This window comes from Bombina bombina, chromosome 5 (assembly GCF_027579735.1).
Source record: "Bombina bombina isolate aBomBom1 chromosome 5, aBomBom1.pri, whole genome shotgun sequence".
In the NCBI taxonomy this organism is placed as follows: domain Eukaryota; kingdom Metazoa; phylum Chordata; class Amphibia; order Anura; family Bombinatoridae; genus Bombina; species Bombina bombina.
The window spans coordinates 924,251,679-924,276,586 of NC_069503.1; the positions used below are offsets into that span (position 1 = coordinate 924,251,679).

At 39.7% G+C, this 24,908-nt stretch overlaps 1 protein-coding gene across 1 annotated transcript in view; it reads right to left on the reverse strand.

Annotated features, from left to right (window-relative positions):
- ARFGEF1 (ADP ribosylation factor guanine nucleotide exchange factor 1) overlaps positions 1–24,908 on the reverse strand; it is a 489,402-nt gene that overhangs the window by 290,834 nt on the left and 173,660 nt on the right. Inside the window, 2 exon segments of the mRNA XM_053715099.1 lie at positions 1,666–1,845; positions 4,060–4,206. Coding sequence (XP_053571074.1) covers positions 1,666–1,845; positions 4,060–4,206 — 327 coding nt within the window.

Here is a 24,908-nt window from a genome sequence, read left to right on the forward strand (position 1 = left end):
TAAACTTTAAGTGTTTCCTTTGTTCAATCATAACCCATTTAAAGGGACAGTAAACACCTTGAGATTTGTATATACAATGTTTAGTTATGTGTAATTAAACAACTTTGCAATATACCTTCATTATTTTGTTTGCACCTTCTTCATGTAATTTAGCACTGAAAATTGAGCAATTTTTAATTCCCATAATGTAAACTGCACCCTACCGACTTCTCAATGCTAACCCGTGCAACATATATGTCCCTAATTGGCTTTAACTGATAACAACTGAAAAACAATGCACTATAATCTAACATTATAGTTCTGAAAATTGAGCAATTTTTAATTCCCAGAATGTAAACTGCACCCTACCGACTTCTTAATGCTAACCCGTGCAACATATATGTCCCTAATTGGCTTTAACTGATAACAACTGAAAAACAATGCACTATATACTAACATTATAGCCCGGACTAGCCTTGTTGTCTGTGGACTGAAGCCCAGATTGGCTCCTCTAAATAAGGCAAATGGTGGGTGGAGTTTGGTTATTGATAAATAATTACAGAAAAAGGATGTGAATTTGTTTTAAAAGCATTGAGCCTTGGCTGATATGTTAGTCTCTAGCAACACAACAGCCATGTCTTGTAATTACAAGGTATTTACTGTCCCTTTAAAGGGACAGTACACTGTAAAATTGTTTTTCCATTAATGTATTTTAAATGACTTGTTATACCACCTGCAGAGTATAAAATATTTGAGAAATTGCATTTTCAGGTTTATTTGTGTATATGAAGAAACTGGTTTTGTGCTTTGAAACCACAGCCTATTACAATGGGTTGAATTTAAGGTAAATTCAGATCTCATTATGTTATCACTTTCATGTACACAGACTTGCTTCCTTATCTTATAATTGTCTGGAACACCATAGCTCAATACAAAGAGAGAACAATGGAAAATTATCATTTTATTACTTAACTATCCTGCATCCCACTGAGATTGTAACTTCTTCTGCTGACTGTGTTTACTTAGGCTTGTCAATAGCCAATACTCCAGTATCAAAACTTAAAGTATAGGTTGGGAAACCACAAGCTAAATCAGCTATTTCAAATGCTGAAATAGGAGTAAAGGAGCTACTTGCAACCAATTTAACACATTCTAGCAGGTAAAAAGGATAATTGGGAATAATTTAAAGGGGAGAAAGATTTTGGGTGAACTGTCCCTTTAAGTCTCAGGAGATATGGCCTTTATTATAGCAGACATAGCCTGATCAGATAGCTACAGCGAGGCACAGGTTATTGCCCCACGTAATTTGTAAATCATTATTTACTTTTTAAATCCCTAATAGTCTCTATTGTTGAAGTCAGTAAAAGTGCAATTAACTCTAAACCCAAACTCTGATTGTTTTTTTTATTCCTCTAAAATGTGTAATTTTGTCTATTGTTCCTTTTTGTTTGAGCTCCAGTTTTTTTTCTTTTGTACTGTGTTAGCTCTAAGATATTATCATATTTAAAATATTCCCAAATGAAATACTATAGAATAGCATTGCTAAAGACACCTTGAAAATATGTTTTCCTTGGTGGTGATATTTTTTTTAACCTCTTGGTCGCAGAGCACTATAGCCCTCGCTATTGCTGAGAGGTTACGTATGTTATAAAAAGTGTGACACTTTAAGGATAGAAAGATACTCACAGCTTGATTTTCCATTCGTGCAAATATCACATTGAGCATCTGTGTGAGCGTAGCCTTGGCTGTAGTCTGATTGACAAGGTTTTTGCTGGCAAGATAGATATTGTAGCATGTTCTTACTGCCTGTAACACAGTCCCTTCATGAATTTCGATTTGCTGCGATGTAACTGCAGTGAGCAACGCCTGAAATAAACATCATTCTACCATCATACTGAATGTTAAGAAAATTCCACAGAGATCTCTGAAAGTATAGAGTTTGCCATCCCAAAGGGTGTGAATAGAGGTTATTAATGAAGTGCAACTAGAAGCTAGATATTGTATGAACAAGATGTGTCATACGCTTCACAAAAGGTGTAATAACTTATTCACATAAATTATTAATACTATCAGTATTAGCTGTGCTGGTGTCTATGTTCAGTAAATCAATCTAGAGTGAGATGGGGATTAGCATGAGAAGGCCAGAGGGGGAGGAAAAATCCCAGTAGCTTTTATGGCACTTTTATAATGCATCTATTTGTCTCCCAGCACAATATTGCTGGCTTCCCCACCCCCTATTAAAACAGCTGATGCACCTCATAAAGTGTTTAGTTCTGTGCAGGAAAAGAGCAATTGATATATTTTTACTATTTATTTTGCCCTCTTTTTCAATAATTTAAAGGGACAGTCAAGTCAAAAATAAACTTTCATGATTCAGATAGGGCATGTCATTTTAAACAACTTTCCAATTTACTTTTAGCACCAATTTTGCTTTGTTCTCTTGGTATTCTTAGTTGAAAGCTAAACCTAGGTAGGCTCATATGCAAATTTCTTAGACCTTGAAGGCTGCTTATGTAAATGCATTTTGACAATTTTTCACCACTAGAAGGCGTTAGTTCATGTGTGCCATATGGATAACATTGAGCTCACGCACGTGAAGTTACCTAGGAGTAAGCACTGATTAGCTAAAATGCAAGTCTGTCAAAAGAACTGAGATAAGGGGGCAGTCTGCAGAGGCTTAGATACAAGGTAACCACAGAGGTAAAAAGTATATTTTTATAACTGTGTTGGTTCTGCAAAACTGGGGAATGGGTAATAAAGGGATTATCGTTTTAAACAACAAAAATTCTGGTGTTGACTGTCCCTTTAACACTGAAAAACGTGGTTCCCCCTGATTCTGGAAAGGCAGGAGCATATCCTGCAACATGATGTAAAGTGATTCCTTGGGATTAGTGTAGGAGCTCATTTAATAATTTCCAAAATGGCAAAAGAATAGGAAATAGGATAAACATACACAAGAAGCTTTTCAAGGGTGTATCCCTGGAGTGCAAAACAAAGCAAACTACGCTGACAAAATAACACATTTTAAACACTTAAAATAATTATTTTGTATGCAGCTCTTTTGCGACTTAATGATTTATACATGGATATAAAAAATGTATTTAATGTCCCTTTAAAGGGACAGCGTACTGTAATTTTTCCCTCAATCTTTTCTCAGTGACTTGTGAAATCAGTTGCAGAGTATTAATTAATGTACTGTGTATGTATATGGAGAGTGAAATAAGACAAGTAGATCTCCTTTTTCTGCGTGCATGTTCTTGAGAAAAATGGGTTGTGCCGTCAGTGAGCAAACACAGCCTTTTCAAATAGACAAATAACCTAAAGAGGGAATTTACAATACATTCAATACTGTGTATAAGGAATAACTAATAGGGAACACATTAGTAGGATATTACAGTACAGTGTCCCTTTAAAGGGACAGTCTAGTCAAAATTAAACTTTCATGATTCACATAGGGCATGACATTTTAAACAACTTTCCCATTGACTTTTATTATTAAATTTGCTTTGTTCCCTTGGTGGTATTTTTGAAAAGCTAAACATAGGTAGGCTCAAACTGATTTCTACACCGTTGAAAACTGCCTCTTCGCTCAGAGTATTTTTAAAGTTTTTCACAGTTAGACAGTACTAGTTTATGTGTGTCATATAGATAACTCCATGGAGTTATTTAGGAGTCTGCACTGATTGGCTAAACTGCTTGTCTGTCAAAAGCACTGAGAAGTCTGCAAAGGCTTAGATACAAGGTAATCACAGAGGTAAAACATATATTAATATAAATATGTTGGTTATGCAAAACTGGGGAATGGGTAATAAAGGGATTATCTATCTTTTCAAACAATAAAAATTCTGGTGTAGACTGTCCCTTTAAGCTTTTTAGAAAAGCATTTCTTCAACTTGAACAGCAATGGGATTCAATGAAATAAAATATTAATGTGTGTATAACATATTATATGACATTGAACCAAACCCAGTAACATATTTGTAGGTCAGATGTAGACATTTGCAAGGCAGCACAGGGAGAGAAAAATATGTTTGATTTTATCAAGATACTGAATGCTAGCAGGATGCCCTGGTTAAGTACCTTTATAATTTGGAGCTGGACATCTTCATCTGTCTGGGGTCCTTGGAAACAGCCACATATTGTTTCAATAATTCTGTCAATTAGCTTTTTTCCTGGTGTTGTGTTGTCTGGTGCATTGCCAGTTAAATGTCCATAAGCAATTAATTTCTACAAAAAAGGAACATATATATATATATACAAAATTTAATTTAAATATTTATGGGAAGCAGACTGTTGTAAACTAATATTTTTAAGCATATCTGTTTCTTCTACATTACCCAAACTATATGCTTTGCTAATTTTCATAAAAAATATCATTTATTCTAACCTGATAAATTTCTTTCTTTCTTGATAGTGAGAGTCCACGATTCCTGTGTTGGGACCAATGTTCACTCTATAGTTTCCAAATTAGAATAAGCATTCACTGGACTTCAGCCATCTGTGTAAAAAAGATTTTATTCGTAATAAAATTTGAATAAAATCTTTTTTACACAGATGGCTGAAGTCCAGTGAGAGCTTATTCTAATTTTGAAACTATTGACATATCCACATAGCACCCCGGCAGTTGATGACGGATGGTGAGACTGCATGCACCTACAAACCAAATAGTATATATATACATATACACACACACATATATATATATATACTGTATATATACACACACATACACATATAGTATATAAATATATATATAAATATATATATACATACACACATATATATATCTCTGATACAGAAAAGGAAATGTATAGAAAAAAGATATAGAATAAGAAAAGATAATAGCCAGCACTTCCCATGTCCATTACAGTATAATTTAATCAGAGATTAAGCACCCAATGGTCAGTCAGAACCACAGCAAAAACAAAGAAACAGAATGCACAAATAGTATATAATAATAAGCGTAAATTTATTGACTACCTAAATATACAATATAAACATATCTCTATAACCCCTAAATATTAAAAATACAAAACCATGGCCATGGTACAGAGAATTATAAGCAACTTAAAAACGTCTATACTATGTTAATCATAACAGAGAATGCTATCAATAAAGAACCCTCATATTAAACAATAGGGTATCTAAATAATAGAGTATCTAAAACAGTTGTGCTATTATTAGGCACTAACATACATCATTAAAAGGACATGCCACCCACATTTTTTCTTTTATGGTTTAGAAAGAGAATGCAATTTTAAAAATCTTTCTAATTTACTTATATTATCTAATTTGTTTTATTCTCTTGATATTCTTTGATGAAAAGCATATCTAGATATTCTCACTAGCTGCTGATTGGTTGCTGCACATAAAAGCATCATGTGATTGGCTCACCATGTGCATTGCTTTTTCTTCAAATAAGGATATTTAAAAAATGAAGCAAAATAAATTATGGAAGTAAATTGTAATGTTGTTTAAATTTCTATTCTCTATCTGAATCATCATTTTGGGTTTAGTGGCCCTTTAAGTACTTCTCATATATATGAATGCTTGACAGGCAAGTGTAACAAAGGCAGAAATTATATATATATATATATATATATATATATATATATACACATATACACACACACACACACACACACATATATATATACACATACACACACACATATATATATATATATATATATATATATATATATATATATATATATATATACATACACACACTATATATATATATATATACACACACACACATATATATATATAACTATATATATTTAACATAATTTATGCTTACCTGATAAATTTATTTCTCTTGTAGTGTATCCAGTCCACGGATCATCCATTACTTGTGGGATATTCTCCTTCCCAACAGGAAGTTGCAAGAGGATCACCCACAGCAGAGCTGCTATATAGCTCCTCCCCTCACTGCCATATCCAGTCATTCGACCAAACAAGCCGAGAAAGGAGAAACCATAGGGTGCAGTGGTGACTGTAGTTTAATTAAAATTTAGACCTGCCTTCAAAGGACAGGGCGGGCCGTGGACTGGATACACTACAAGAGAAATAAATTTATCAGGTAAGCATAAATTATGTTTTCTCTTGTTAAGTGTATCCAGTCCACGGATCATCCATTACTTGTGGGACACCAATACCAAAGCTAAAGTACACGGATGATGGGAGGGACAAGGCAGGAACTTAAACGGAAGGAACCACTGCCTGTAGAACCTTTCTCCCAAAAACAGCCTCCGAAGAAGCAAAAGTATCAAATTTGTAAAATTTTGAAAAGGTATGAAGCGAAGACCAAGTCGCAGCCTTGCAAATCTGTTCAACAGAAGCCTCATTTTTAAAGGCCCAGGTGGAAGCCACAGCTCTAGTAGAATGAGCTGTAATCCTTTCAGGGGGCTGCTGTCCAGCAGTCTCATAGGCTAAACGGATTATACTCCGAAGCCAAAAAGAAAGAGAGGTTGCCGAGGCCTTTTGACCTCTCCTCTGTCCAGAGTAAACAACAAACAGGTTAGATGTTTGACGAAAATCCTTAGTAGCTTGTAAGTAAAGCTTCAAGGCACGCACTACGTCTAGATTATGCAAAAGACGTTCCTTCTTCGAAGAAGGATTAGGACACAATGATGGAACAACAAACTCTTGATTGATATTCTTGTTAGAAACCACCTTGGGTAAAAACCCAGGTTTTGTACGCAGAACTACTTTATCTGAATGAAAGATCAGATAAGGAGAATCACAATGTAAGGCAGATAACTCAGAGACTCTTCGAGCCGAGGAAATAGCCATCAGAAACAGAACGTTCCATGATAGAAGTTTGATATCAATAGAATGAAGGGGTTCAAACGGAACCCCTTGGAGAACTTTAAGAACCAAGTTTAAGATCCATGGAGGAGCAACAGGTTTAAACACAGGCTTAATTCTAACTAAGGCCTGACAAAATGCCTGGACATCTGGAATTTCTGCCAGACGCTTGTGTAAAAGAATAGACAGAGCGGAAATCTGTCCCATTAAAGAACTAGCTGATAATCCTTTGTCCAAACCCTCTTGGAGGAAGGACAATATCCTAGGAATCCTAACCCTACTCCATGAGTAATTCTTGGATTCACACCAATGAAGATATTTACGCCATATCTTGTGGTAGATTTTCCTGGTGACAGGCTTTCGTGCCTGTATTAAGGTATCAATGACTGACTCGGAGAAGCCACGCTTTGATAGGATCAAGCGTTCAATCTCCATGCAGTCAGTCTCAGAGAAATTAAATTCGGATGATTGAAAGGACCTTGTATTAAAAGGTCTTGTCTCAGAGGCAGAGTCCACGGTGGAAAGGATGACATGTCCACCAGATCTGCATACCAGGTCCTGCGTGGCCACGCAGGCGCTATCAGAATCACTGATGCTCTCTCCTGTCTGATTTTGGCAATCAGTCGAGGGAGCAGAGGAAACGGTGGAAACACATAAGCCAGGTTGAAGAACCAAGGAGCTGCTAGAGCATCTATCAGCGTCGCTTCTGGGTCCCTGGACCCGTAACAAGGAAGCTTGGCGTTCTGGCGAGACGCCATGAGATCCAGTTCTGGTTTGCCCCAGCGATGTACCAATTGAGCAAACACCTCCGGATGGAGTTCCCACTCCCCCGGATGAAAAGTCTGACGACTTAGAAAATCCGCCTCCCAGTTCTCTACGCCCGGGATATGGATCGCTGATAGGTGGCAAGAGTGAGTCTCTGCCCAACAAATTATCTTGGAGACTTCTGACATCGCTAGGGAACTCCTGGTTCCCCCTTGATGGTTGATGTAAGCCACAGTTGTGATGTTGTCCGACTGAAATCTGATGAACCTCAGTGTTGCTAACTGAGGCCAAGCTAGAAGAGCATTGAGTATTGCTCTTAACTCCAGAATATTTATTGGGAGGAGTTTCTCCTCCTGAGTTCATGAACCCTGAGCCTTCATGGAGTTCCACAATGCACCCCAACCTAGAAGGCTGGCACCTGTTGTTACAATTGTTCAATCTGGTCTGCGAAAGGTCATACCCTTGGACAGATGGACCCGAGATAACCACCAGAGAAGAGAATCTGATCCAGATTTAGTAGAGGGGACAAATCTGTGTAATCCCCATTCCACTGACTGAGCACTCATAATTGCAGCGGTCTGAGATGCAGGCGCGCAAATGGCACTATGTCCATTGCCGCTACCATTAAGCCGATTACTTCCATGCACTGAGCCACCGTGGGGCGCGGAATGGAGTGAAGAACATGGCAAGCATTTAGAAGTTTTGATAACCTGGACTCCGTCAGGTAAATTTTCATTTCTACAGAATCTATAAGGGTCCCTAGGAAGGAAACCCTTGTGAGAGGAGAAAGAGAACTCTTTTCTTCATTCACTTTCCACCCATGCGACCTCAGAAATGCCAGGACTATCTCTGTATGAGACTTGGCAATTTGAAAGCTTGACGCCTGTATCAGGATGTCGTCTAGATAAGGAGCCACCGCTATGCCTCGCGGTCTTAGAACCGCCAGAAGTGAGCCCAGAACCTTTGTAAAAATTCTTGGGGCTGTAGCCAACCCGAATGGAAGAGCTACAAATTGGTAATGCCTGTCTAGAAAGGCCAACCTCAGGAACCGATGATGATTCTTGTGAATCGGAATGTGAAGGTAGGCATCCTTTAAGTCCACTGTGGTCATGTACTGACCCTCTTGGATCATGGGTAAAATGGTCCGAATAGTTTCCATCTTGAATGATGGAACTCTGAGGAATTTGTTTAAGATCTTTAGATCCAAAATTGGTCTGAAGGTTCCCTCTTTTTTGGGAACCACAAACAGATTTGAATAAAAACCCTGTCCTTGTTCCGTCCGCGGAACTGGATGGATCACTCCCATTACAAGGAGGTCTTGCACGCAGCGTAGGAATGCCTCTTTCTTTATCTGGTTTGCAGATAATCTTGAAAGGTGAAATCTCCCTTGTGGAGGAGAAGCTTTGAAATCCAGAAGATATCCCTGAGATATGATCTCCAACGTCCAGGAATCCTGAACATCTCTTGCCCACGCCTGGGCGAAGAGAGCAAGTCTGCCCCCTACTAGATCCGTTGCCTGATAGGGGGCCGTTCCTTCATGCTGTCTTGGAGGCAGCAGCGGGCTTTCTGGCCTGCTTGCCCTTGTTCCAGGACTGGTTAGGTTTCCAGGCCAGCTTGGATTGAGCAAAAGTTCCCTCTTGTTTTGAAGCAGAGGAAGTTGATGCTGCACCTGCCTTGAAATTTCGAAAGGCACGAAAATTAGACTGTTTGGCCCTTGATTTGGCCCTGTCCTGAGGAAGGGTATGACCCTTACCTCCAGTAATGTCAGCAATAATTTCTTTCAAACCAGGCCCGAATAAGGTCTGCCCCTTGAAAGGAATGTTGAGTAATTTAGACTTTGAAGTCACGTCAGCTGACCAGGATTTAAGCCATAACGCCCTACGCGCCTGGATGGCGAATCCGGAATTCTTAGCCGTTAGTTTAGTCAAATGAACAATGGCATCAGAAACAAATGAGTTAGCTAGCTTAAGTGTTCTAAGCTTGTCAATGATTTCAGTCAATGGAGCTGTATGGGTGGCCTCTTCCAGGGCCTCAAACCAGAACGCCGCCGCAGCAGTGACAGGCGCAATGCATGCAAGGGGCTGTAAAATAAAACCTTGTTGAATAAACATTTTCTTAAGGTAACCCTCTAATTTTTTATCCATTGGATCTGAAAAAGCACAACTGTCCTCAACCGGGATAGTGGTACGCTTTGCTAAAATAGAAACTGCTCCCTCCACCTTAGGGACTGTCTGCCATAAGTCCCGTGTAGTGGCGTCTATTGGAAACATTTTTCTAAATATAGGAGGTGGGGAAAAAGGCACACCGGGTCTATCCCACTCCTTACTAATAATTTCTGTAAGCCTTTTAGGTATTGGAAAAACATCAGTACACACCGGCACTGCATAGTATTTATCCAGTCTACACAATTTCTCTGGCACTGCAATTGTGTCACAGTCATTCAGAGCAGCTAATATCTCCCCAAGCAATACACGGAGGTTCTCAAGCTTAAATTTAAAATTAGAAATCTCTGAATCAGGTTTCCCCCGAGTCAGAGATGTCACCCACAGACTGAAGCTCTCCGTCCTCAGGTTCTGCATATTGTGACGCAGTATTGGACATGGCTCTTACAGCATCTACATGCTCTGTATCTCGTCTAACCCCAGAGCTATCGCGCTTGCCTCTTAATTCAGGCAATCTGGCTAATACCTCTGACAGGGTATTATTCATGATTGCAGCCATGTCCTGCAAAGTAATCGCTATGGGCGTCCCTGATGTACTTGGCGCCATATTAGCGTGAGTCCCTTGAGCGGGAGGCGAAGGGTCCGACACGTGGGGAGAGTTAGTCGGCATAACTTCCCCCTCGACAGAACCCTCTGGTGACAATTCTTTTATAGATAAAGACTAATCTTTACTGTTTAAGGTGAAATCAATACATTTAGTACACATTCTCCTATGGGGCTCCACCATGGCTTTTAAACATAAGTAGTTTCCTCTGTGTCAGACATGTTTATACAGACTAGCAATGAGACTAGCAAGCTTGGAAAACACTTTAAACCAAGTTAACAAGCAATATAAAAAACGTTACTGCGCCTTTAAGAAAAACAAATTTTGACAAAATTTGAAATAACAGTGAAAAAAGGCAGTTACCCTAACGAATTTTTTACAGTGTATGTAACAAGTTAGCAGAGCATTGCACCCACTTGCAAATGGATGATTAACCCCTTAATACCAAAAACGGAATAATAAATGACAAAAACGTTTTTAAAACCAGTCACAACAACTGCCACAGCTCTACTGTGGCTGTTACCTTCCTCAAACACGACTTTTGAAGCCTTTTGAGCCCTTCAGAGATGTCCTGTATCATGCAGAGGGAAGCTGAATGTCTCTGTCTGTAATTTTTGCTGCGCAAAAAAGCGCTAAAATAGGCCCCTCCCACTTATATTACAACAGTGGAAAGCCCCAGGAAACTGTTTCTAGGCAAAAATCAAGCCAGCCATGTGGAAAAAAACTAGGCCCCAATAAGTTTTATCACCAAACATATATAAAAACGATTAACATGCCAGCAAACGTTTTATATTGCACTTTTATAAGAGTATGTATCTCTGTTAATAAGCCTGATACCAGTCGCTATTAAATCACTGCATTTAGGCTTAACTTACATTAATCCGGTATCAGCAGCATTTTCTAGCAAATTCCATCCCTAGAAAATTGTTAACTGCACATACCTTATTGCAGGAAAACCTGCACGCCATTCCCCCTCTGAAGTTACCTCACTCCTCAGAATATGTGAGAACGGCAGTGGATCTTAATTACTTCTGCTAAGATCATAGAAACCACAGGCAGATTCTTCTTCTAAATACTGCCTGAGATAAAATAGTACGCTCCGGTACCATTTAAAAATAACAAACTTTTGATTGAAGAAAGAAACTAACTATAATACACCACTCTCCTCTTACTACCTCCATCTTTGTTGAGAGTTGCAAGAGAATGACTGGGTATGGCAGTGAGGGAAGGAGCTATATAGCAGCTCTGCTGTGGGTGATCCTCTTGCAACTTCCTGTTGGGAAGGAGAATATCCCACAAGTAATGGATGATCTGTGGACTGGATACACTTAACAAGAGAAATATATATATATATATATATATATATATATATATATATATATATATATATATATATATATATATACACACACACACACACACATATATATATATATATATATATATATATATACATACACACACACACATATATATATATTTCTTACATGTAATTGGCAAGAGTCCATGAGCTAGTGACGTATGGGATATACAATCCTACCAGGAGTGGCAAAGTTTCCCAAAGCTCAAAATGCCTATAAATACACCCCTCACCACACCCACAATTCAGTTTTACAAACTTTGCCTCCTATGGAGGTGGTGAAGTAAGTTTGTGCGTTGACATGCTCTTCTCAGCATTTTGAAGCTTCATTCCTCTCAGAGTACAGCGAATGTCAGAGGGACATGAAGAGAGTATCACTTATTGAATGCAATGATTTTCCTAACAGGGGTCTATTTCATAGGTTCTCTGTTATCGGTCATAGAGATTCATCTCCTACCTCCCTTTTCAGATCGACAATATACTCTCATATACCATTACCTCTACTGATAACTGTTTCAGTACTGGTTTGGCTATCTGCTATATGTGGATGGGTGTCTTTCAGTAAGTATGTTTTTTATTACTTAAGACACCTCAGCTATGGTTTGGCACTTTATGCATTAATATAAAGTTCTAAATATATGTATTGTACTTATATTTGCCATGAGTCAGGTTCATGTATTTCCTTTTGCAGACTGTCAGTTTCATATTTGGGGAAGATTAACATATTAAGAAATATTTTTTCTTACCTGGGGTTTAGTCTTTTTTTCAAATTGACTACATTTTTCTTACAAATTGCGGGCAGGATTAGGCCCGCGGGTGCGCCAAATGCTAGACTTTATTGCGTCATTCATGGCACGAGAATTTTTTGGCGCGAAGGTACGTCCGTTGACGCAAGTTCGTCATTTCCGGCGTCGTAGTTGACGCAGAGTTCCTTACACAGGGTTGCGTCGTTAGTGACGCGAGTGTGTCATTTCCGGATGTTGTTGGCACCAAAACATTTTCAGTTACGTTGTGCGTCATACTTGGCGCCAATTTTTTTTCATTATTTTAATACCCCATTGCTATTTGCCTCTTGCCTTTTTCTATTTTAATGCTATTGCATTTTTTTCCCATTCCTGAAACTGTCATATAAGGAAATTGACAATTTTGCTTTATATGTTGTTTTTAATTTTACATTTTGCAAGATTTGTCAATCTGATCCTGCCTCAGAAGTATCTGTTGGAACTTTGCTGCCTGATGTCGGTTCTACTAAAGTGCATACTAAAGTGCATTATATTTCCGAATGTCATTTGTATTGGTTATCATGATAAACTTTTACATGCAGATATTGTGTCCATCAGTAAATAGTACATTGCCTGGTTTTGTTCCTTCAACTTTTAATGTACATGTTATACCTATGAAATTTTAAGAAATTTGTTACCGATTCTGTTCAGAAGGCTTTGTCTGCTATTCTGCCTTCTAATTATTATAAAGGTCTTTTAAAACTTCTCATAAGGTTGATGAAATTTCAAATGAACGACAACATAATGAATTATCCTCCTCTGATGAGGATCTATCTGATTCAGAAGATCCTTCCTCAGATATGGACACTAACAACCCTACTTATTTATTTTAAATGAAGTATTTTCGTTCTTTGTTAGAAGTGTTAATTATTTTTGGATATTGTGAAAACTAGTCCTCTTGATATTAGAACTAGTAAATTCTGTTTTTAAACCTCCTGTGGTTACTCCAGAGGTTTTTTTCCTATTCCTGGGGCTATTTCTGTTATGATTTATAAGGAATGGAATAAGCCTGGTACTTCGTTTTTTCCTTCTTCAAGGTTTTAAAAATTGTATCCTTTACCAGCAATTACTATAGAGTTTTGGGAAAAGATCCTCAAGTTGATGGGGCTATTTCTACTCTTGCTGAACGTACCTCTATTCCTATGGAAGATAGTACTTAAATGGACAGTCTATCATAGAAATGTTATTGTTTTAAAAGATAGATAATACATTTATTACCCATTCCCCAGTTTTGCACAACCAACACAGTTATATTAATATACTTTTTTACCTCTGTGATTACCTTGTATCTAGGAACCTTCTTCCAGCCCTTTGATCACATGACTGTGACTGTTTATTATCTATTGACTTGCATTTAGCATTGTATTGTGCTAGATCTTAAATAACCCCCTGTGCCTAAACACAGTGTTATCTATATGGCCCACGTGTACTTTCTGTTTCTTTGTGTTCAAAAGAGATTTAAAACGCATGTGATAAGATGCAGCCCTCAAAGGCTTAGAAATTAGCATATGAGCCTACCTATGTTCAGTTTAAAATAAGAATACCAAGAGAAAAAAGCAAATTTGATGATAAAAGTAAAATTGGAAAGTTGATTAAAATTAAAAGTCCTGGGTTCCGGTGGAGGAGGAGCTACATGCAGGTGCTGCACAGGTGCCTGCTCAGGTGCTGCTAGCTCGTTTCTCCAATCACTGGGAAATTGGTGGAGGATTCCCGCACCAGCCCCAGGCTCTGGGGCTATTCCCCCCGATAGATACCGCAGACCTACTCCAGAACCTCACAGTGGCACGCCATCCCACTGTGCTGAGCTTACCTGCTGGCTAACTGGTACTTCTGGCTACAGCTCTCTGCCTATTGACCATTTGGTCTTGAAAGCGGCTTGTGACTGTCAGTGCCTCAGCTCACTATCTCTGACTTTACTTACAGCCCCGCTATTCCTCTGAAGCCCAGCTCTCCCCCCCCCCCCTGTGAGGCTACCACCCCTGAATGAACTATCCCTGAACAACGATCCGCAGTCTTCTCAGCCTACCTGTTGCCCCGCTGGTTTCCGCGGGTCTCGCCGCCTTGGGCCCGCCCCTCGCCCTCCCCCACCGGTGCTGCGTGGGAGGGAGTCGGACTCGGAGGGGCTGCTGGATCCAGCGTGTGGCCGCCTCTCTGCCCCGTTGCCCGCTTGGTGTGGCGACATCCTCTCCCCCCCCACCGGTGCTGCGTGGGGGGAGTTGGCTGTGTTCTTTTCTCAGGGCGGAGGAGCCTCGGCCCTGCTGACCTCGAATTGTCCCGCAAACGGCTGGAAGTCGGATGCCGCGGGTGGTAGCTGGACCAACAGCACAGGAGGGGGTGAGTTTCATTCAAAAACACTGTGATACATGTTATATGGTAGTGGCAAAAGTGCAAACTTCAGAAGAGGAAACTGCTAACATCGAATAACATTGAAGCAGAATAACTAAACTTTACACGCAGAACGGATGACTCTCTAAATCTGAAAGGGTATTACAAGAAATCCCCACTTAAAGTAAACAGATATATACCCTTGCCTGGACACTTAGGAAAGGAGGAGAAGGGATAAACATCGCCCTATAGCTGAACTTAACTAATACATCTCAGACTGAAAACACTACCGGCTAGATTTAAATCCTGGATATGGTATATGCTGGAAAATATTAATTAGATATTCTGAACTTTACTCCTCTAATTGACTCAAGGTTCAAATCTGGTGTCTACATAAAATAAGTGCATACTGTGTTAACGGCTAAATACTTTGCAACTATATAGATTCCTTTTTTCTCTTTTGCTTTTTCTTTTTTTTTTTTTTTGTGTCTGCTTTTTTCCTATCTCTTTAGCTCTCCAGTTAAATCAGGTGTTTAGCTTTAATGAAGAAAAACTATTGTTCCTATTGTTGTTTCTATAAAGGGACCTTAACATGAGACCCTTATAGTCTGAAGATAATCTTGTATAAGCTTTATTACATACACTAATTCCGTTGGAGATATATTGAATCTGCGGCTGATATCTTTGTGAAAACTGGAACTGATATAGTAATTTATAAAAGTCTCTTCAAAAATCTAAAATTAAAATCGTATGTGTGGTATCACACTAGCAGCAAAAAATAATTGCCTTACTTATTGTTATAGAATAAGACCCAGCCTAATATAGGCAGCTGCTGGTGTAGGAGCTCATATATGTAACTGCTTGAAACTATAGAAACATATTAGGAATAGAAAGGAAAAGTTTATAACATCTGAGTTCAATAAGATTTGAACGGGCATAGATATAGTTTAATATAGAATTTGTTACTATAAACTGGTAAGATACAAGTTTTTACATAAATTTATCTGCACCATATCCTAACAATTTGTATTTAAACTGTAGTAAAGAAACAACACCTTTCTAGTGATTCTTGAAAGGTAGGCATCTACCATCTTTAGAGCCTCACGAGATGTTCTAAGTACTTACTTACTCTACCTTATTGGGTGTTGATCCACCTCATATACTTTGAATTACAATATATCTCACCCTCCACTTAATCTTATTCAATATCCCCTTCCCTTACTGCCATGGTTGGACCTTCACACAGCTAATATAATCACCCCTACGTAGACACCCCAACCTCCCCCCCCTTTTTTTTTTCTTTTCCCCCCTCCCTCCCCCACTTGATCCACACCGTTCACTTTTCTCCCCACTTGCTTATCCTGAGATTTAATTATCTCTCTAACTTTCCACTTGGTGGCTTTCTATGTGTCTAGAGAGCACCTCACTCTAACTTTTTTTCACGTCACGACATAAAAATTCACTTTTTTACTTTTTTCGGCACATGGATACATTTTTACACACCCCACACAAGACCCCCTCTCCAGCCATGGCAGCCAGACAGAGGGATAGGAAAACAAAAAATACACAAGAAAGTGTTACCGACATACAAGCTATATTGGCAAGTGTACAAGCGACACAAGAAGTAACTAATATTCAAAGTCTGGTCACCAGCATCTCGGATGCCCTCACCCCTAAATTTGACGCCATTAAAACTGAATTAAAACAAGATATTCTCTTGTTAACACAGGAAGTCCGGCAGTTCTCTGCTAGACTACAAGAAGCAGAACAAAGGATATCTGACCTGGAAGACCTAACTACTTTACATAGCTCTAAACTTGAATCAGCAGACACTAATATACAAAAAATCCAAAGTAAATTAGAAGATTTAGAGAATCGTTCCAGAAGGAACAACATAAGAATCATTGGTCTTCCAGAGGAACAACAAAATGAGAACCTTGTATCCTTTATCTCTGAGGTATTACCTAATATTCTCAAAATACCTTCTACACATTATCCCATAATGGTTGAGAGAGTACACAGGCTGGGTTCCCCCTATACAGACAATAAAGGCAGAAAACATAATTTATGCTTACCTGATAAATTCCTTTCTCCTGTAGTGTGGTCAGTCCACGGGTCATCATTACTTGTGGGATATTTGCTCCTCCCCAACAGGAAGTGCAAGAGGATCACCCAGCAGAGCTGCTATATAGCTCCTCCCCTCTACGTCACACCCAGTCATTCGACCGAGAACCAACGAGAAAGGAGAAGCTAAAGGGTGCAGTGGTGACTGGAGTATAATTTAAAAATTTAGACCTGCCATAAAAAACAGGGCGGGCCGTGGACTGACCACACTACAGGAGAAAGGAATTTATCAGGTAAGCATAAATTATGTTTTCTCCTGTTAAGTGTGGTCAGTCCACGGGTCATCATTACTTGTGGGATACCAATACCAAAGCTAAAGTACACGGATGACGGGAGGGACAGGCAGGATCTTTATACAGAAGGAACCACTGCCTGAAGAACCTTTCTCCCAAAAACAGCCTCCGAAGAAGCAAAAGTGTCAAATTGGTAAAATTTGGAAAAAGTATGAAGCGAAGACCAAGTTGCAGCCTTGCAAATCTGTTCAACAGAGGCCTCATTCTTAAAGGCCCAAGTGGAAGCCACAGCTCTAGTTGAATGAGCTGTAATTCTTTCAGGAGGCTGCTGTCCAGCAGTCTAATAAGCTAAACGTATTATGCTACGAAGCCAAAAAGAGAGAGAGGTAGCAGAAGCTTTTTGACCTCTCCTCTGACCGGAATAAACGACAAACAGGGAAGACGTTTGTCGAAAATCTTTAGTTGCCTGTAAATAAAATTTCAGGGCACGAACTACATCCAGATTGTGTAGAAGTCGTTCCTTCTTTGAAGAAGGATTTGGACACAAGGATGGAACAACAATCTCTTGATTGATATTCCTGTTAGTGACCACCTTAGGTAAGAACCCAGGTTTAGTACGCAGAACTACCTTGTCTGAATGAAAAATCAGATAAGGAGAATCACAATGTAAAGCTGATAACTCAGAGACTCTTCGAGCCGAGGAAATAGCCATTAAAAACAGAACTTTCCAAGATAACAATTTTATATCAATGGAATGAAGGGGTTCAAACGGAACACCCTGTAAAACGTTAAGAACTAGGTTTAAACTCCATGGCGGAGCAACAGTTTTAAACACAGGCTTAATCCTGGCCAAAGCCTGACAAAAAGCCTGAACGTCTGGAACCTCTGACAGACGTTTGTGTAACAGAATGGACAGAGCTGAGATCTGTCCCTTTAAGGAACTAGGGGATAAACCCTTTTCTAAACCTTCTTGTAGAAAAGACAATATCCTAGGAATCCTAACCTTACTCCAAGAGTAACCTTTGGATTTGCACCAATATAGGTATTTACGCCATATTTTATGGTAAATCTTTCTGGTAACAGGCTTCCTAGCCTGTATTAAGGTATCAATTACTGACTCAGAAAATCCACGTTTTGATAAAATCAAGCGTTCAATTTCCAGGCAGTCAGCTTCAGAGAAATTAGATTTTGATGTTTGAAGGGACCCTGAATCAGAAGGTCCTGTCTCAGAGGCAGAGACCAAGGTGGACAGGATGACATGTCCACTAGATCTGCATACCAGGTCCTGCGTGGCCACGCAGGCGCTATTAGAATCACTGATGCTCTCTCCTGTTTGATCCTGGCAATCAATCGAGGCAGCATCGGGAAGGGTGGAAACACATAAGCCCTCCCGAAGGTCCAAGGTGCTGTCAAAGCATCTACCAGGACCGCTCCCGGATCCCTGGATCTGGACCCGTAACAAGGAAGCTTGGCGTTCTGTCGAGACTCCATGAGATCTATTTCTGGTTTGCCCCAACGTCGAAGTATTTGGGCAAAGACCTCCGGATGAAGTTCCCACTCCCCCGGATGAAAAGTCTGACGACTTAGGAAATCCGCCTCCCAGTTCTCCACTCCCGGGATGTGGATTGCTGATAGGTGGCAAGAGTGAGACTCTGCCCAGTGAATTATCTTTGATACTTCCATCATCGCTAGGGAGCTTCTTGTCCCTCCTTGATGGTTGATGTAAGCTACAGTCGTGATGTTGTCCGACTGAAACCTGATGAACCCCCGAGTTGTTAACTGGGGCCAAGCCAGAAGGGCATTGAGAACTGCTCTCAATTCCAGAATGTTTATTGGCAGGAGACTCTCCTCCTGAGTCCATGATCCCTGAGCCTTCAGAGAATTCCAGACAGCGCCCCAACCTAGCAGGCTGGCGTCTGTTGTTACAATTGTCCAATCTGGCCTGCTGAATGGCATCCCCCTGGACAGATGTGGCCGAGAAAGCCACCATAGAAGAGAATTTCTGGTCTCTTGATCCAGATTCAGAGTAAGGGACAAATCTGAGTAATCCCCATTCCACTGACTTAGCATGCACAATTGCAGCGGTCTGAGATGTAGGCGTGCAAAGGGTACTATGTCCATCGCCGCTACCATTAAGCCGATCACCTCCATGCATTGAGCCACTGACGGGTGTTGAATGGAATGAAGGACACGGCAAGCATTTTGAAGCTTTGTTAACCTGTCTTCTGTTAGGTAGATCTTCATTTCTACAGAATCTATAAGAGTCCCCAAGAAGGGAACTCTTGTGAGTGGAAAGAGAGAACTCTTCTTTTCGTTCACCTTCCACCCATGCGATCTTAGAAATGCCAGTACTAACTCTGTATGAGACTTGGCAGTTTGAAAGTTTGAAGCTTGTATCAGAATGTCGTCTAGGTACGGAGCTACCGAAATTCCTCGCGGTCTTAGCACCGCCAGAAGAGCACCCAGAACCTTTGTGAAGATTCTTGGAGCCGTAGCCAATCCGAATGGAAGAGCTACAAACTGGTAATTCCTGTCTAGGAAGGCAAACCTTAGATACCGGTAATGATCTCTGTGAATCGGTATGTGAAGGTAAGCATCCTTTAAATCCACTGTGGTCATGTACTGACCTTTTTGGATCATGGGTAGAATTGTCCGAATAGTTTCCATTTTGAACGATGGAACTCTTAGGAATTTGTTTAGGATCTTTAAATCCAAGATTGGTCTGAAGGTTCCTTCTTTCTTGGGAACCACAAACAGATTTGAGTAAAACCCCTGTCCGTAAGTTTAGTTAAATGTACTACAGCATCTGAAACAAATGAATTAGCTAGCTTAAGTGTTTTAAGCCTGTTTGAAATCTCCTCTATAGTTATTGAGTCAAGAGTCTCTTCCAGGGACTCGGACCAAAAAGCGGCCGCGGCCGTGACAGACGCAATACATGCAAGGGGTTGCAATATAAAACCTTGTTGAACAAACATTTTCTTAAGGTAACCCTCTAATTTTTTATCCATTGGATCTGAAAAGGCACAGCTATCCTCCACCGGGATAGTGGTACGTTTAGCCAGAGTAGAAACCGCTCCCTCCACCTTAGGGATCGTCTGCCATAAGTCCCGTGTGGTGGCGTCTATTGGAAACATTTTTCTAAATACAGGAGGGGGGGAAAAGGGTACACCGGGCCTATCCCACTCCTTAGTAATTATCTCTGTAAGCCTCTTAGGTATAGGAAATACGTTAGTACTCGCCGGTACCGCATAGTATCTATCCAGCCTACATAATTTCTCTGGGATTGCAACGGTGTTACAATCATTCAGAGCCGCTAATACCTCCCCAAGCAGCACGCGGAGGTTTTCAAGCTTAAACTTAAAATTAGAAATGTCTGAATCCACTCTATTGGGATCAGAACCATCACCTGCAGATTGAAGCTCTCCGTCCTCATGTTCCGCATACTGTGACGCAGTATCTGACATGGCCCTATTATTATCAGCGCACTCTGTTCTCACCCCAGAGTGATCACGCTTCCCTCTAAGTTCTGGTAATTTAGACAAAACTTCAGTCATAACATTAGCCATGTCCTGTAATGTGATTTGTAATGGCCGCCCTGAAGTACCCGGCGTTACAATATCACGCACCTCCTGAGCGGGAGATGCAGGTACTGACACGTGAGGGGAGTTAGTCGGCATAACTTTCCTCTCGTTGTCTGGTGAATGATGCTCAATTTGTACAGATTGACTTTTATTTAAAGTAGCATCAATGCAATTAGTACATAAATTTCTATTGGGCTCCACTTTGGCTTTAGCACATATAGCACAGAGATATTCCTCTGAGTCAGACATGTTTAACACACTAGCAATTAAACCAGCAAACTTGGAAATACTTTTCAATTCAATTTACAAATAATATGAAAAAAACGTACTGTGCCTTTAAGAAGCACAGAAAAGTTATGACAGTTGAGTAACAATAAACCGGATAAACTATAAAATCAAATTCTTTCCGGTAAAAATACAATTTTAGCAAAGGATTGCCCCCATTAGTAATGGATAACTAACCCTTTAATAGCAGAAAAAATGAACAGAATATAACGTTTTTTATCACAGTCAAGCACAATCTCACAGGTCTGCTGTGAGTGATTACCTCCCTCAAAATAACTTTTGAATACCCTTGAGCTCTGTAGAGACGAACCGGATCATGCAGGGAAGAAAACAGACTTGTGACTGAATTTCTGATGCGTAGTAAAAGCGCCAAATTAAGCCCCTCCCCCTCACACACAACAGTGAGGGAGATCAGTAAACTGTCTTAAATTAAATAAAATGCCCGCCAAGTGGATAAAAACAGTGCCCAAAACAATTTTTCACCCAGTACCTCAGAAAATTAAACGATTTAACATGCCAGCAAAACGTTTAACATCAAATAAATGAATTGTCATAGAAAGCCTGTTGCTAGTCGTTCTCACTGCAAGATAGGCTAAAGTTTTATGCATACAGTATTATCCCAGAGAAGTGCCATTCCCCAGAATACTGAAGTGTAAATATACATACATGACAGCCTGATACCAGTTGCTACTACTGCATTTAAGGCTGAACTTACATTATATAGGTATTGGCAGTATTTTCTCAGTCAATTCCATTCCTCAGAAAATAATATGCTGCTACATACCTCTTTGCAGGTGAACCTGCCCGCTGTCCCCTGATCTGAAGTTTACCTCACTCCTCAGATGGCCGAGAACAGCACAATGATCTTAACTACTCCGGCTAAAATCATCCAAAAACTCAGGTAGATTCTTCTTCAAATTCTCCCTGAGAACGAACAACACACTCCGGTGCTGTTTTAAAATAACAAACTTTTGATTGAAGTTGTAAAAACTAAGTATAATCACCACAGTCCTCTCACACATCCTATCTATTAGTTGGGTGCAAGAGAATGACTGGGTGTGACGTAGAGGGGAGGAGCTATATAGCAGCTCTGCTGGGTGATCCTCTTGCACTTCCTGTTGGGGAGGAGCAAATATCCCACAAGTAATGATGACCCGTGGACTGACCACACTACAGGAGAAATAGACCCAGGCCCATCATAGCAAAACTCTTAAACTACCAGGACAAAATTACCTTATTTCAATACTACCGTAAACAGCAACCGGTTACATTCAATGGGGCTACATTATTAATGTTCCAAGATTTCTCTGCTGATACAGCAGCAAAAAGACGGGAGCTTGCCCCCATTTGCTCCAAATTCATACAGAAAGGCTACCGAGCAATGATAATGTATCCCCACAAACTTAAGGTTATAGCACATGAAAAATCGCACTGGTTCGAAGAAACCAGTTCGGCTGAAAATTTTTATAAATCACTCGACTCCTTAACCCAACAATAGAGTATAAGAGTGTAATAAAACGTAAAAGTTAATAAAAATACGACTCAAAAAGCAGGCGTACATTAGGGTAGACCCCCGTCTCTGGATAGACGGGTGTCAAGGGATTTCTTCCCCTCACGTGTGCAGTGACTTTAAAGGGAAAGAAGAAGAAACAAAAACCTTTCTTGTCCCCCCCTTTTTTTTCCCCTTCTCACCCTTCCTCCCCCTCTGTGCGATCTCCCTATACTTTTCCCATCATATCTCTCTCCTAAAAGGAAAAAATAGATAAATGTAAAATAGTATCATGGAATGTAGGAGGGATCTCTACACCCATTAAACGTAAGGCAATTCTCACACAATTACGTAAACTTCAAACTGATATTGGTTTCATTCAAGAAACACACTTGACTGCAGAGGAAACCCTAAAATTAAAAACTTCCTGGGTTAAAGAAGTATATTTTGCTTCTGGTGTTAAGAGAAAGAGGGGGGTAGCAATATTAATAGGTAAAAAAATCAAATCAGAAGTGGTCCACTGTGTGGCCGATCCAGGGGGGAGATATGTCCTTTTAAAAATAAAGATTGCTCAAAAGTTGTACACACTCTGTAACACATATGGGCCAAACGTGTTTGATCCAGAATACTGGAACACTTTACAATCGAAGCTTCTATCATTCACAGAAGGCTCTTTAATCATTGGTGGTGATTTCAATATGGCACCACAATGCCCACTAGACAGGCTAAGACAAGACACTAAACACCTGAAACAAAAAAGAGATAATTTAGAAACCAAGTTATATAAAAAAAATCATGCATAATTTAGCCATATATGATATATGGAGAAATCAGAAACCAACTGCTCAGGAGTTTACCTGCGTCTCAAAGGCCCATAAAACTATGTCTAGAATTGATATATTTCTGATCGATGAACGTATCTTAACAACAAGGGTCAAAGCGGCAATAATGCCGATATTAATATCAGATCACGCACCTATCTACCTTGAACTACAACTAGCATTTGGGCAGCCTACTCCATCACGCTTCTTCTTCCCCTATTACCTAGCATCTGATTTTAAATTTAAAAACTGGTTATTAAATAAATATAAAGAATATGTATATTTCAACAGAGAATATCTGAATAGACCCGAAATATTCTGGGAGACGGCGAAAGCAGTGATGAGGGGGGAAATTATCGCATATAGCGCCACTTTTAAAAAAAAAAATCAGACTAATGGAAAAGGAATCTTGCAAATTCTTGCTTAATTCTTATAATCAATTTCTACTTGATAGAACTTCTCTTAACTGGGCAAAATATGTGCGAGCAAAAAACGAGAGAGACGCCATTGTATTAACTCAACAAACACAAAAAGAGCTGAAAATTCAGGCTAGATTGTATAGGTACGGCAATAAGTCAGGCAAAGAATTGGCTAAATTAATTAAAAATGAAAAAAAACAACTAAATATAGACAAATTGCAGCATAAAGGGGATTATCTTACAAAACCTGATGATATTCTGAATGTATTCTATGAATACTTTAAAGAACTTTACACGCTTAAAGCCACTGAGGTAAATAAATCGGCTGAGTTTTGGAGCACAATTGAACACCTCACACTGGCTCCAGAAATTACCAATAGCCTTAATGCACCCGTTACGGCGGAAGAGATCAAGAAAGTAATATCTAAATTATCCCTGAATAAAGCAGCTGGCCCTGACGGTCTTCCGAGTGAATTTTACAAAATCGTGCTTAGCGAAGTCACCCCGCATATTTCTACTCTTTTTAATAGTTTTTTTACTGATGGCAAACCCATTCCTCCCTCCTTTTCTCAGTCTTACACAACACTAATACTTAAAGGAGGCAAAGACCCTGTTTGTAAGGAATCATATAGACCTATAGCCCTCCTTAACGTTGATTACAAAATCTTAGCAGCAGTATTGGCGGCTAGATTACAAGGAGCTCTTGCAAAAATTATACACACAGACCAATCCGGGTTTCTAAATAACAGAAATTCCGCTGCAAAAATTAGGGAGGTCTTAGTGGTGACAGAATACCACGAGATAATGTCAGATATGACCAGCGGGGGAGAGGGCATACATGATCTTGCCATCATATCTATCGATGCAGAAAAGGCATTCGATTCAATTATCCATGAGCATATCTATTCTTCGTTAAATCATTTCGGTATCAAGGGCAAATTTACTGATTTCATAGCAAATCTGTATACCCTATCTGCTACACAACTGATAGTAAATAATAGTTTCTCTCCCTCTATTCCTTTAGGCACTGGTACGCGTCAGGGCTGCCCTCTCTCCCCGCTCCTTTTTAATATTGCAATTGAACCTCTGGCAATTAAACTAAGACAATCTCTCGATGGTATTAAAATTCATAATCATGAAATCAAAATCGGACTCTATGCAGA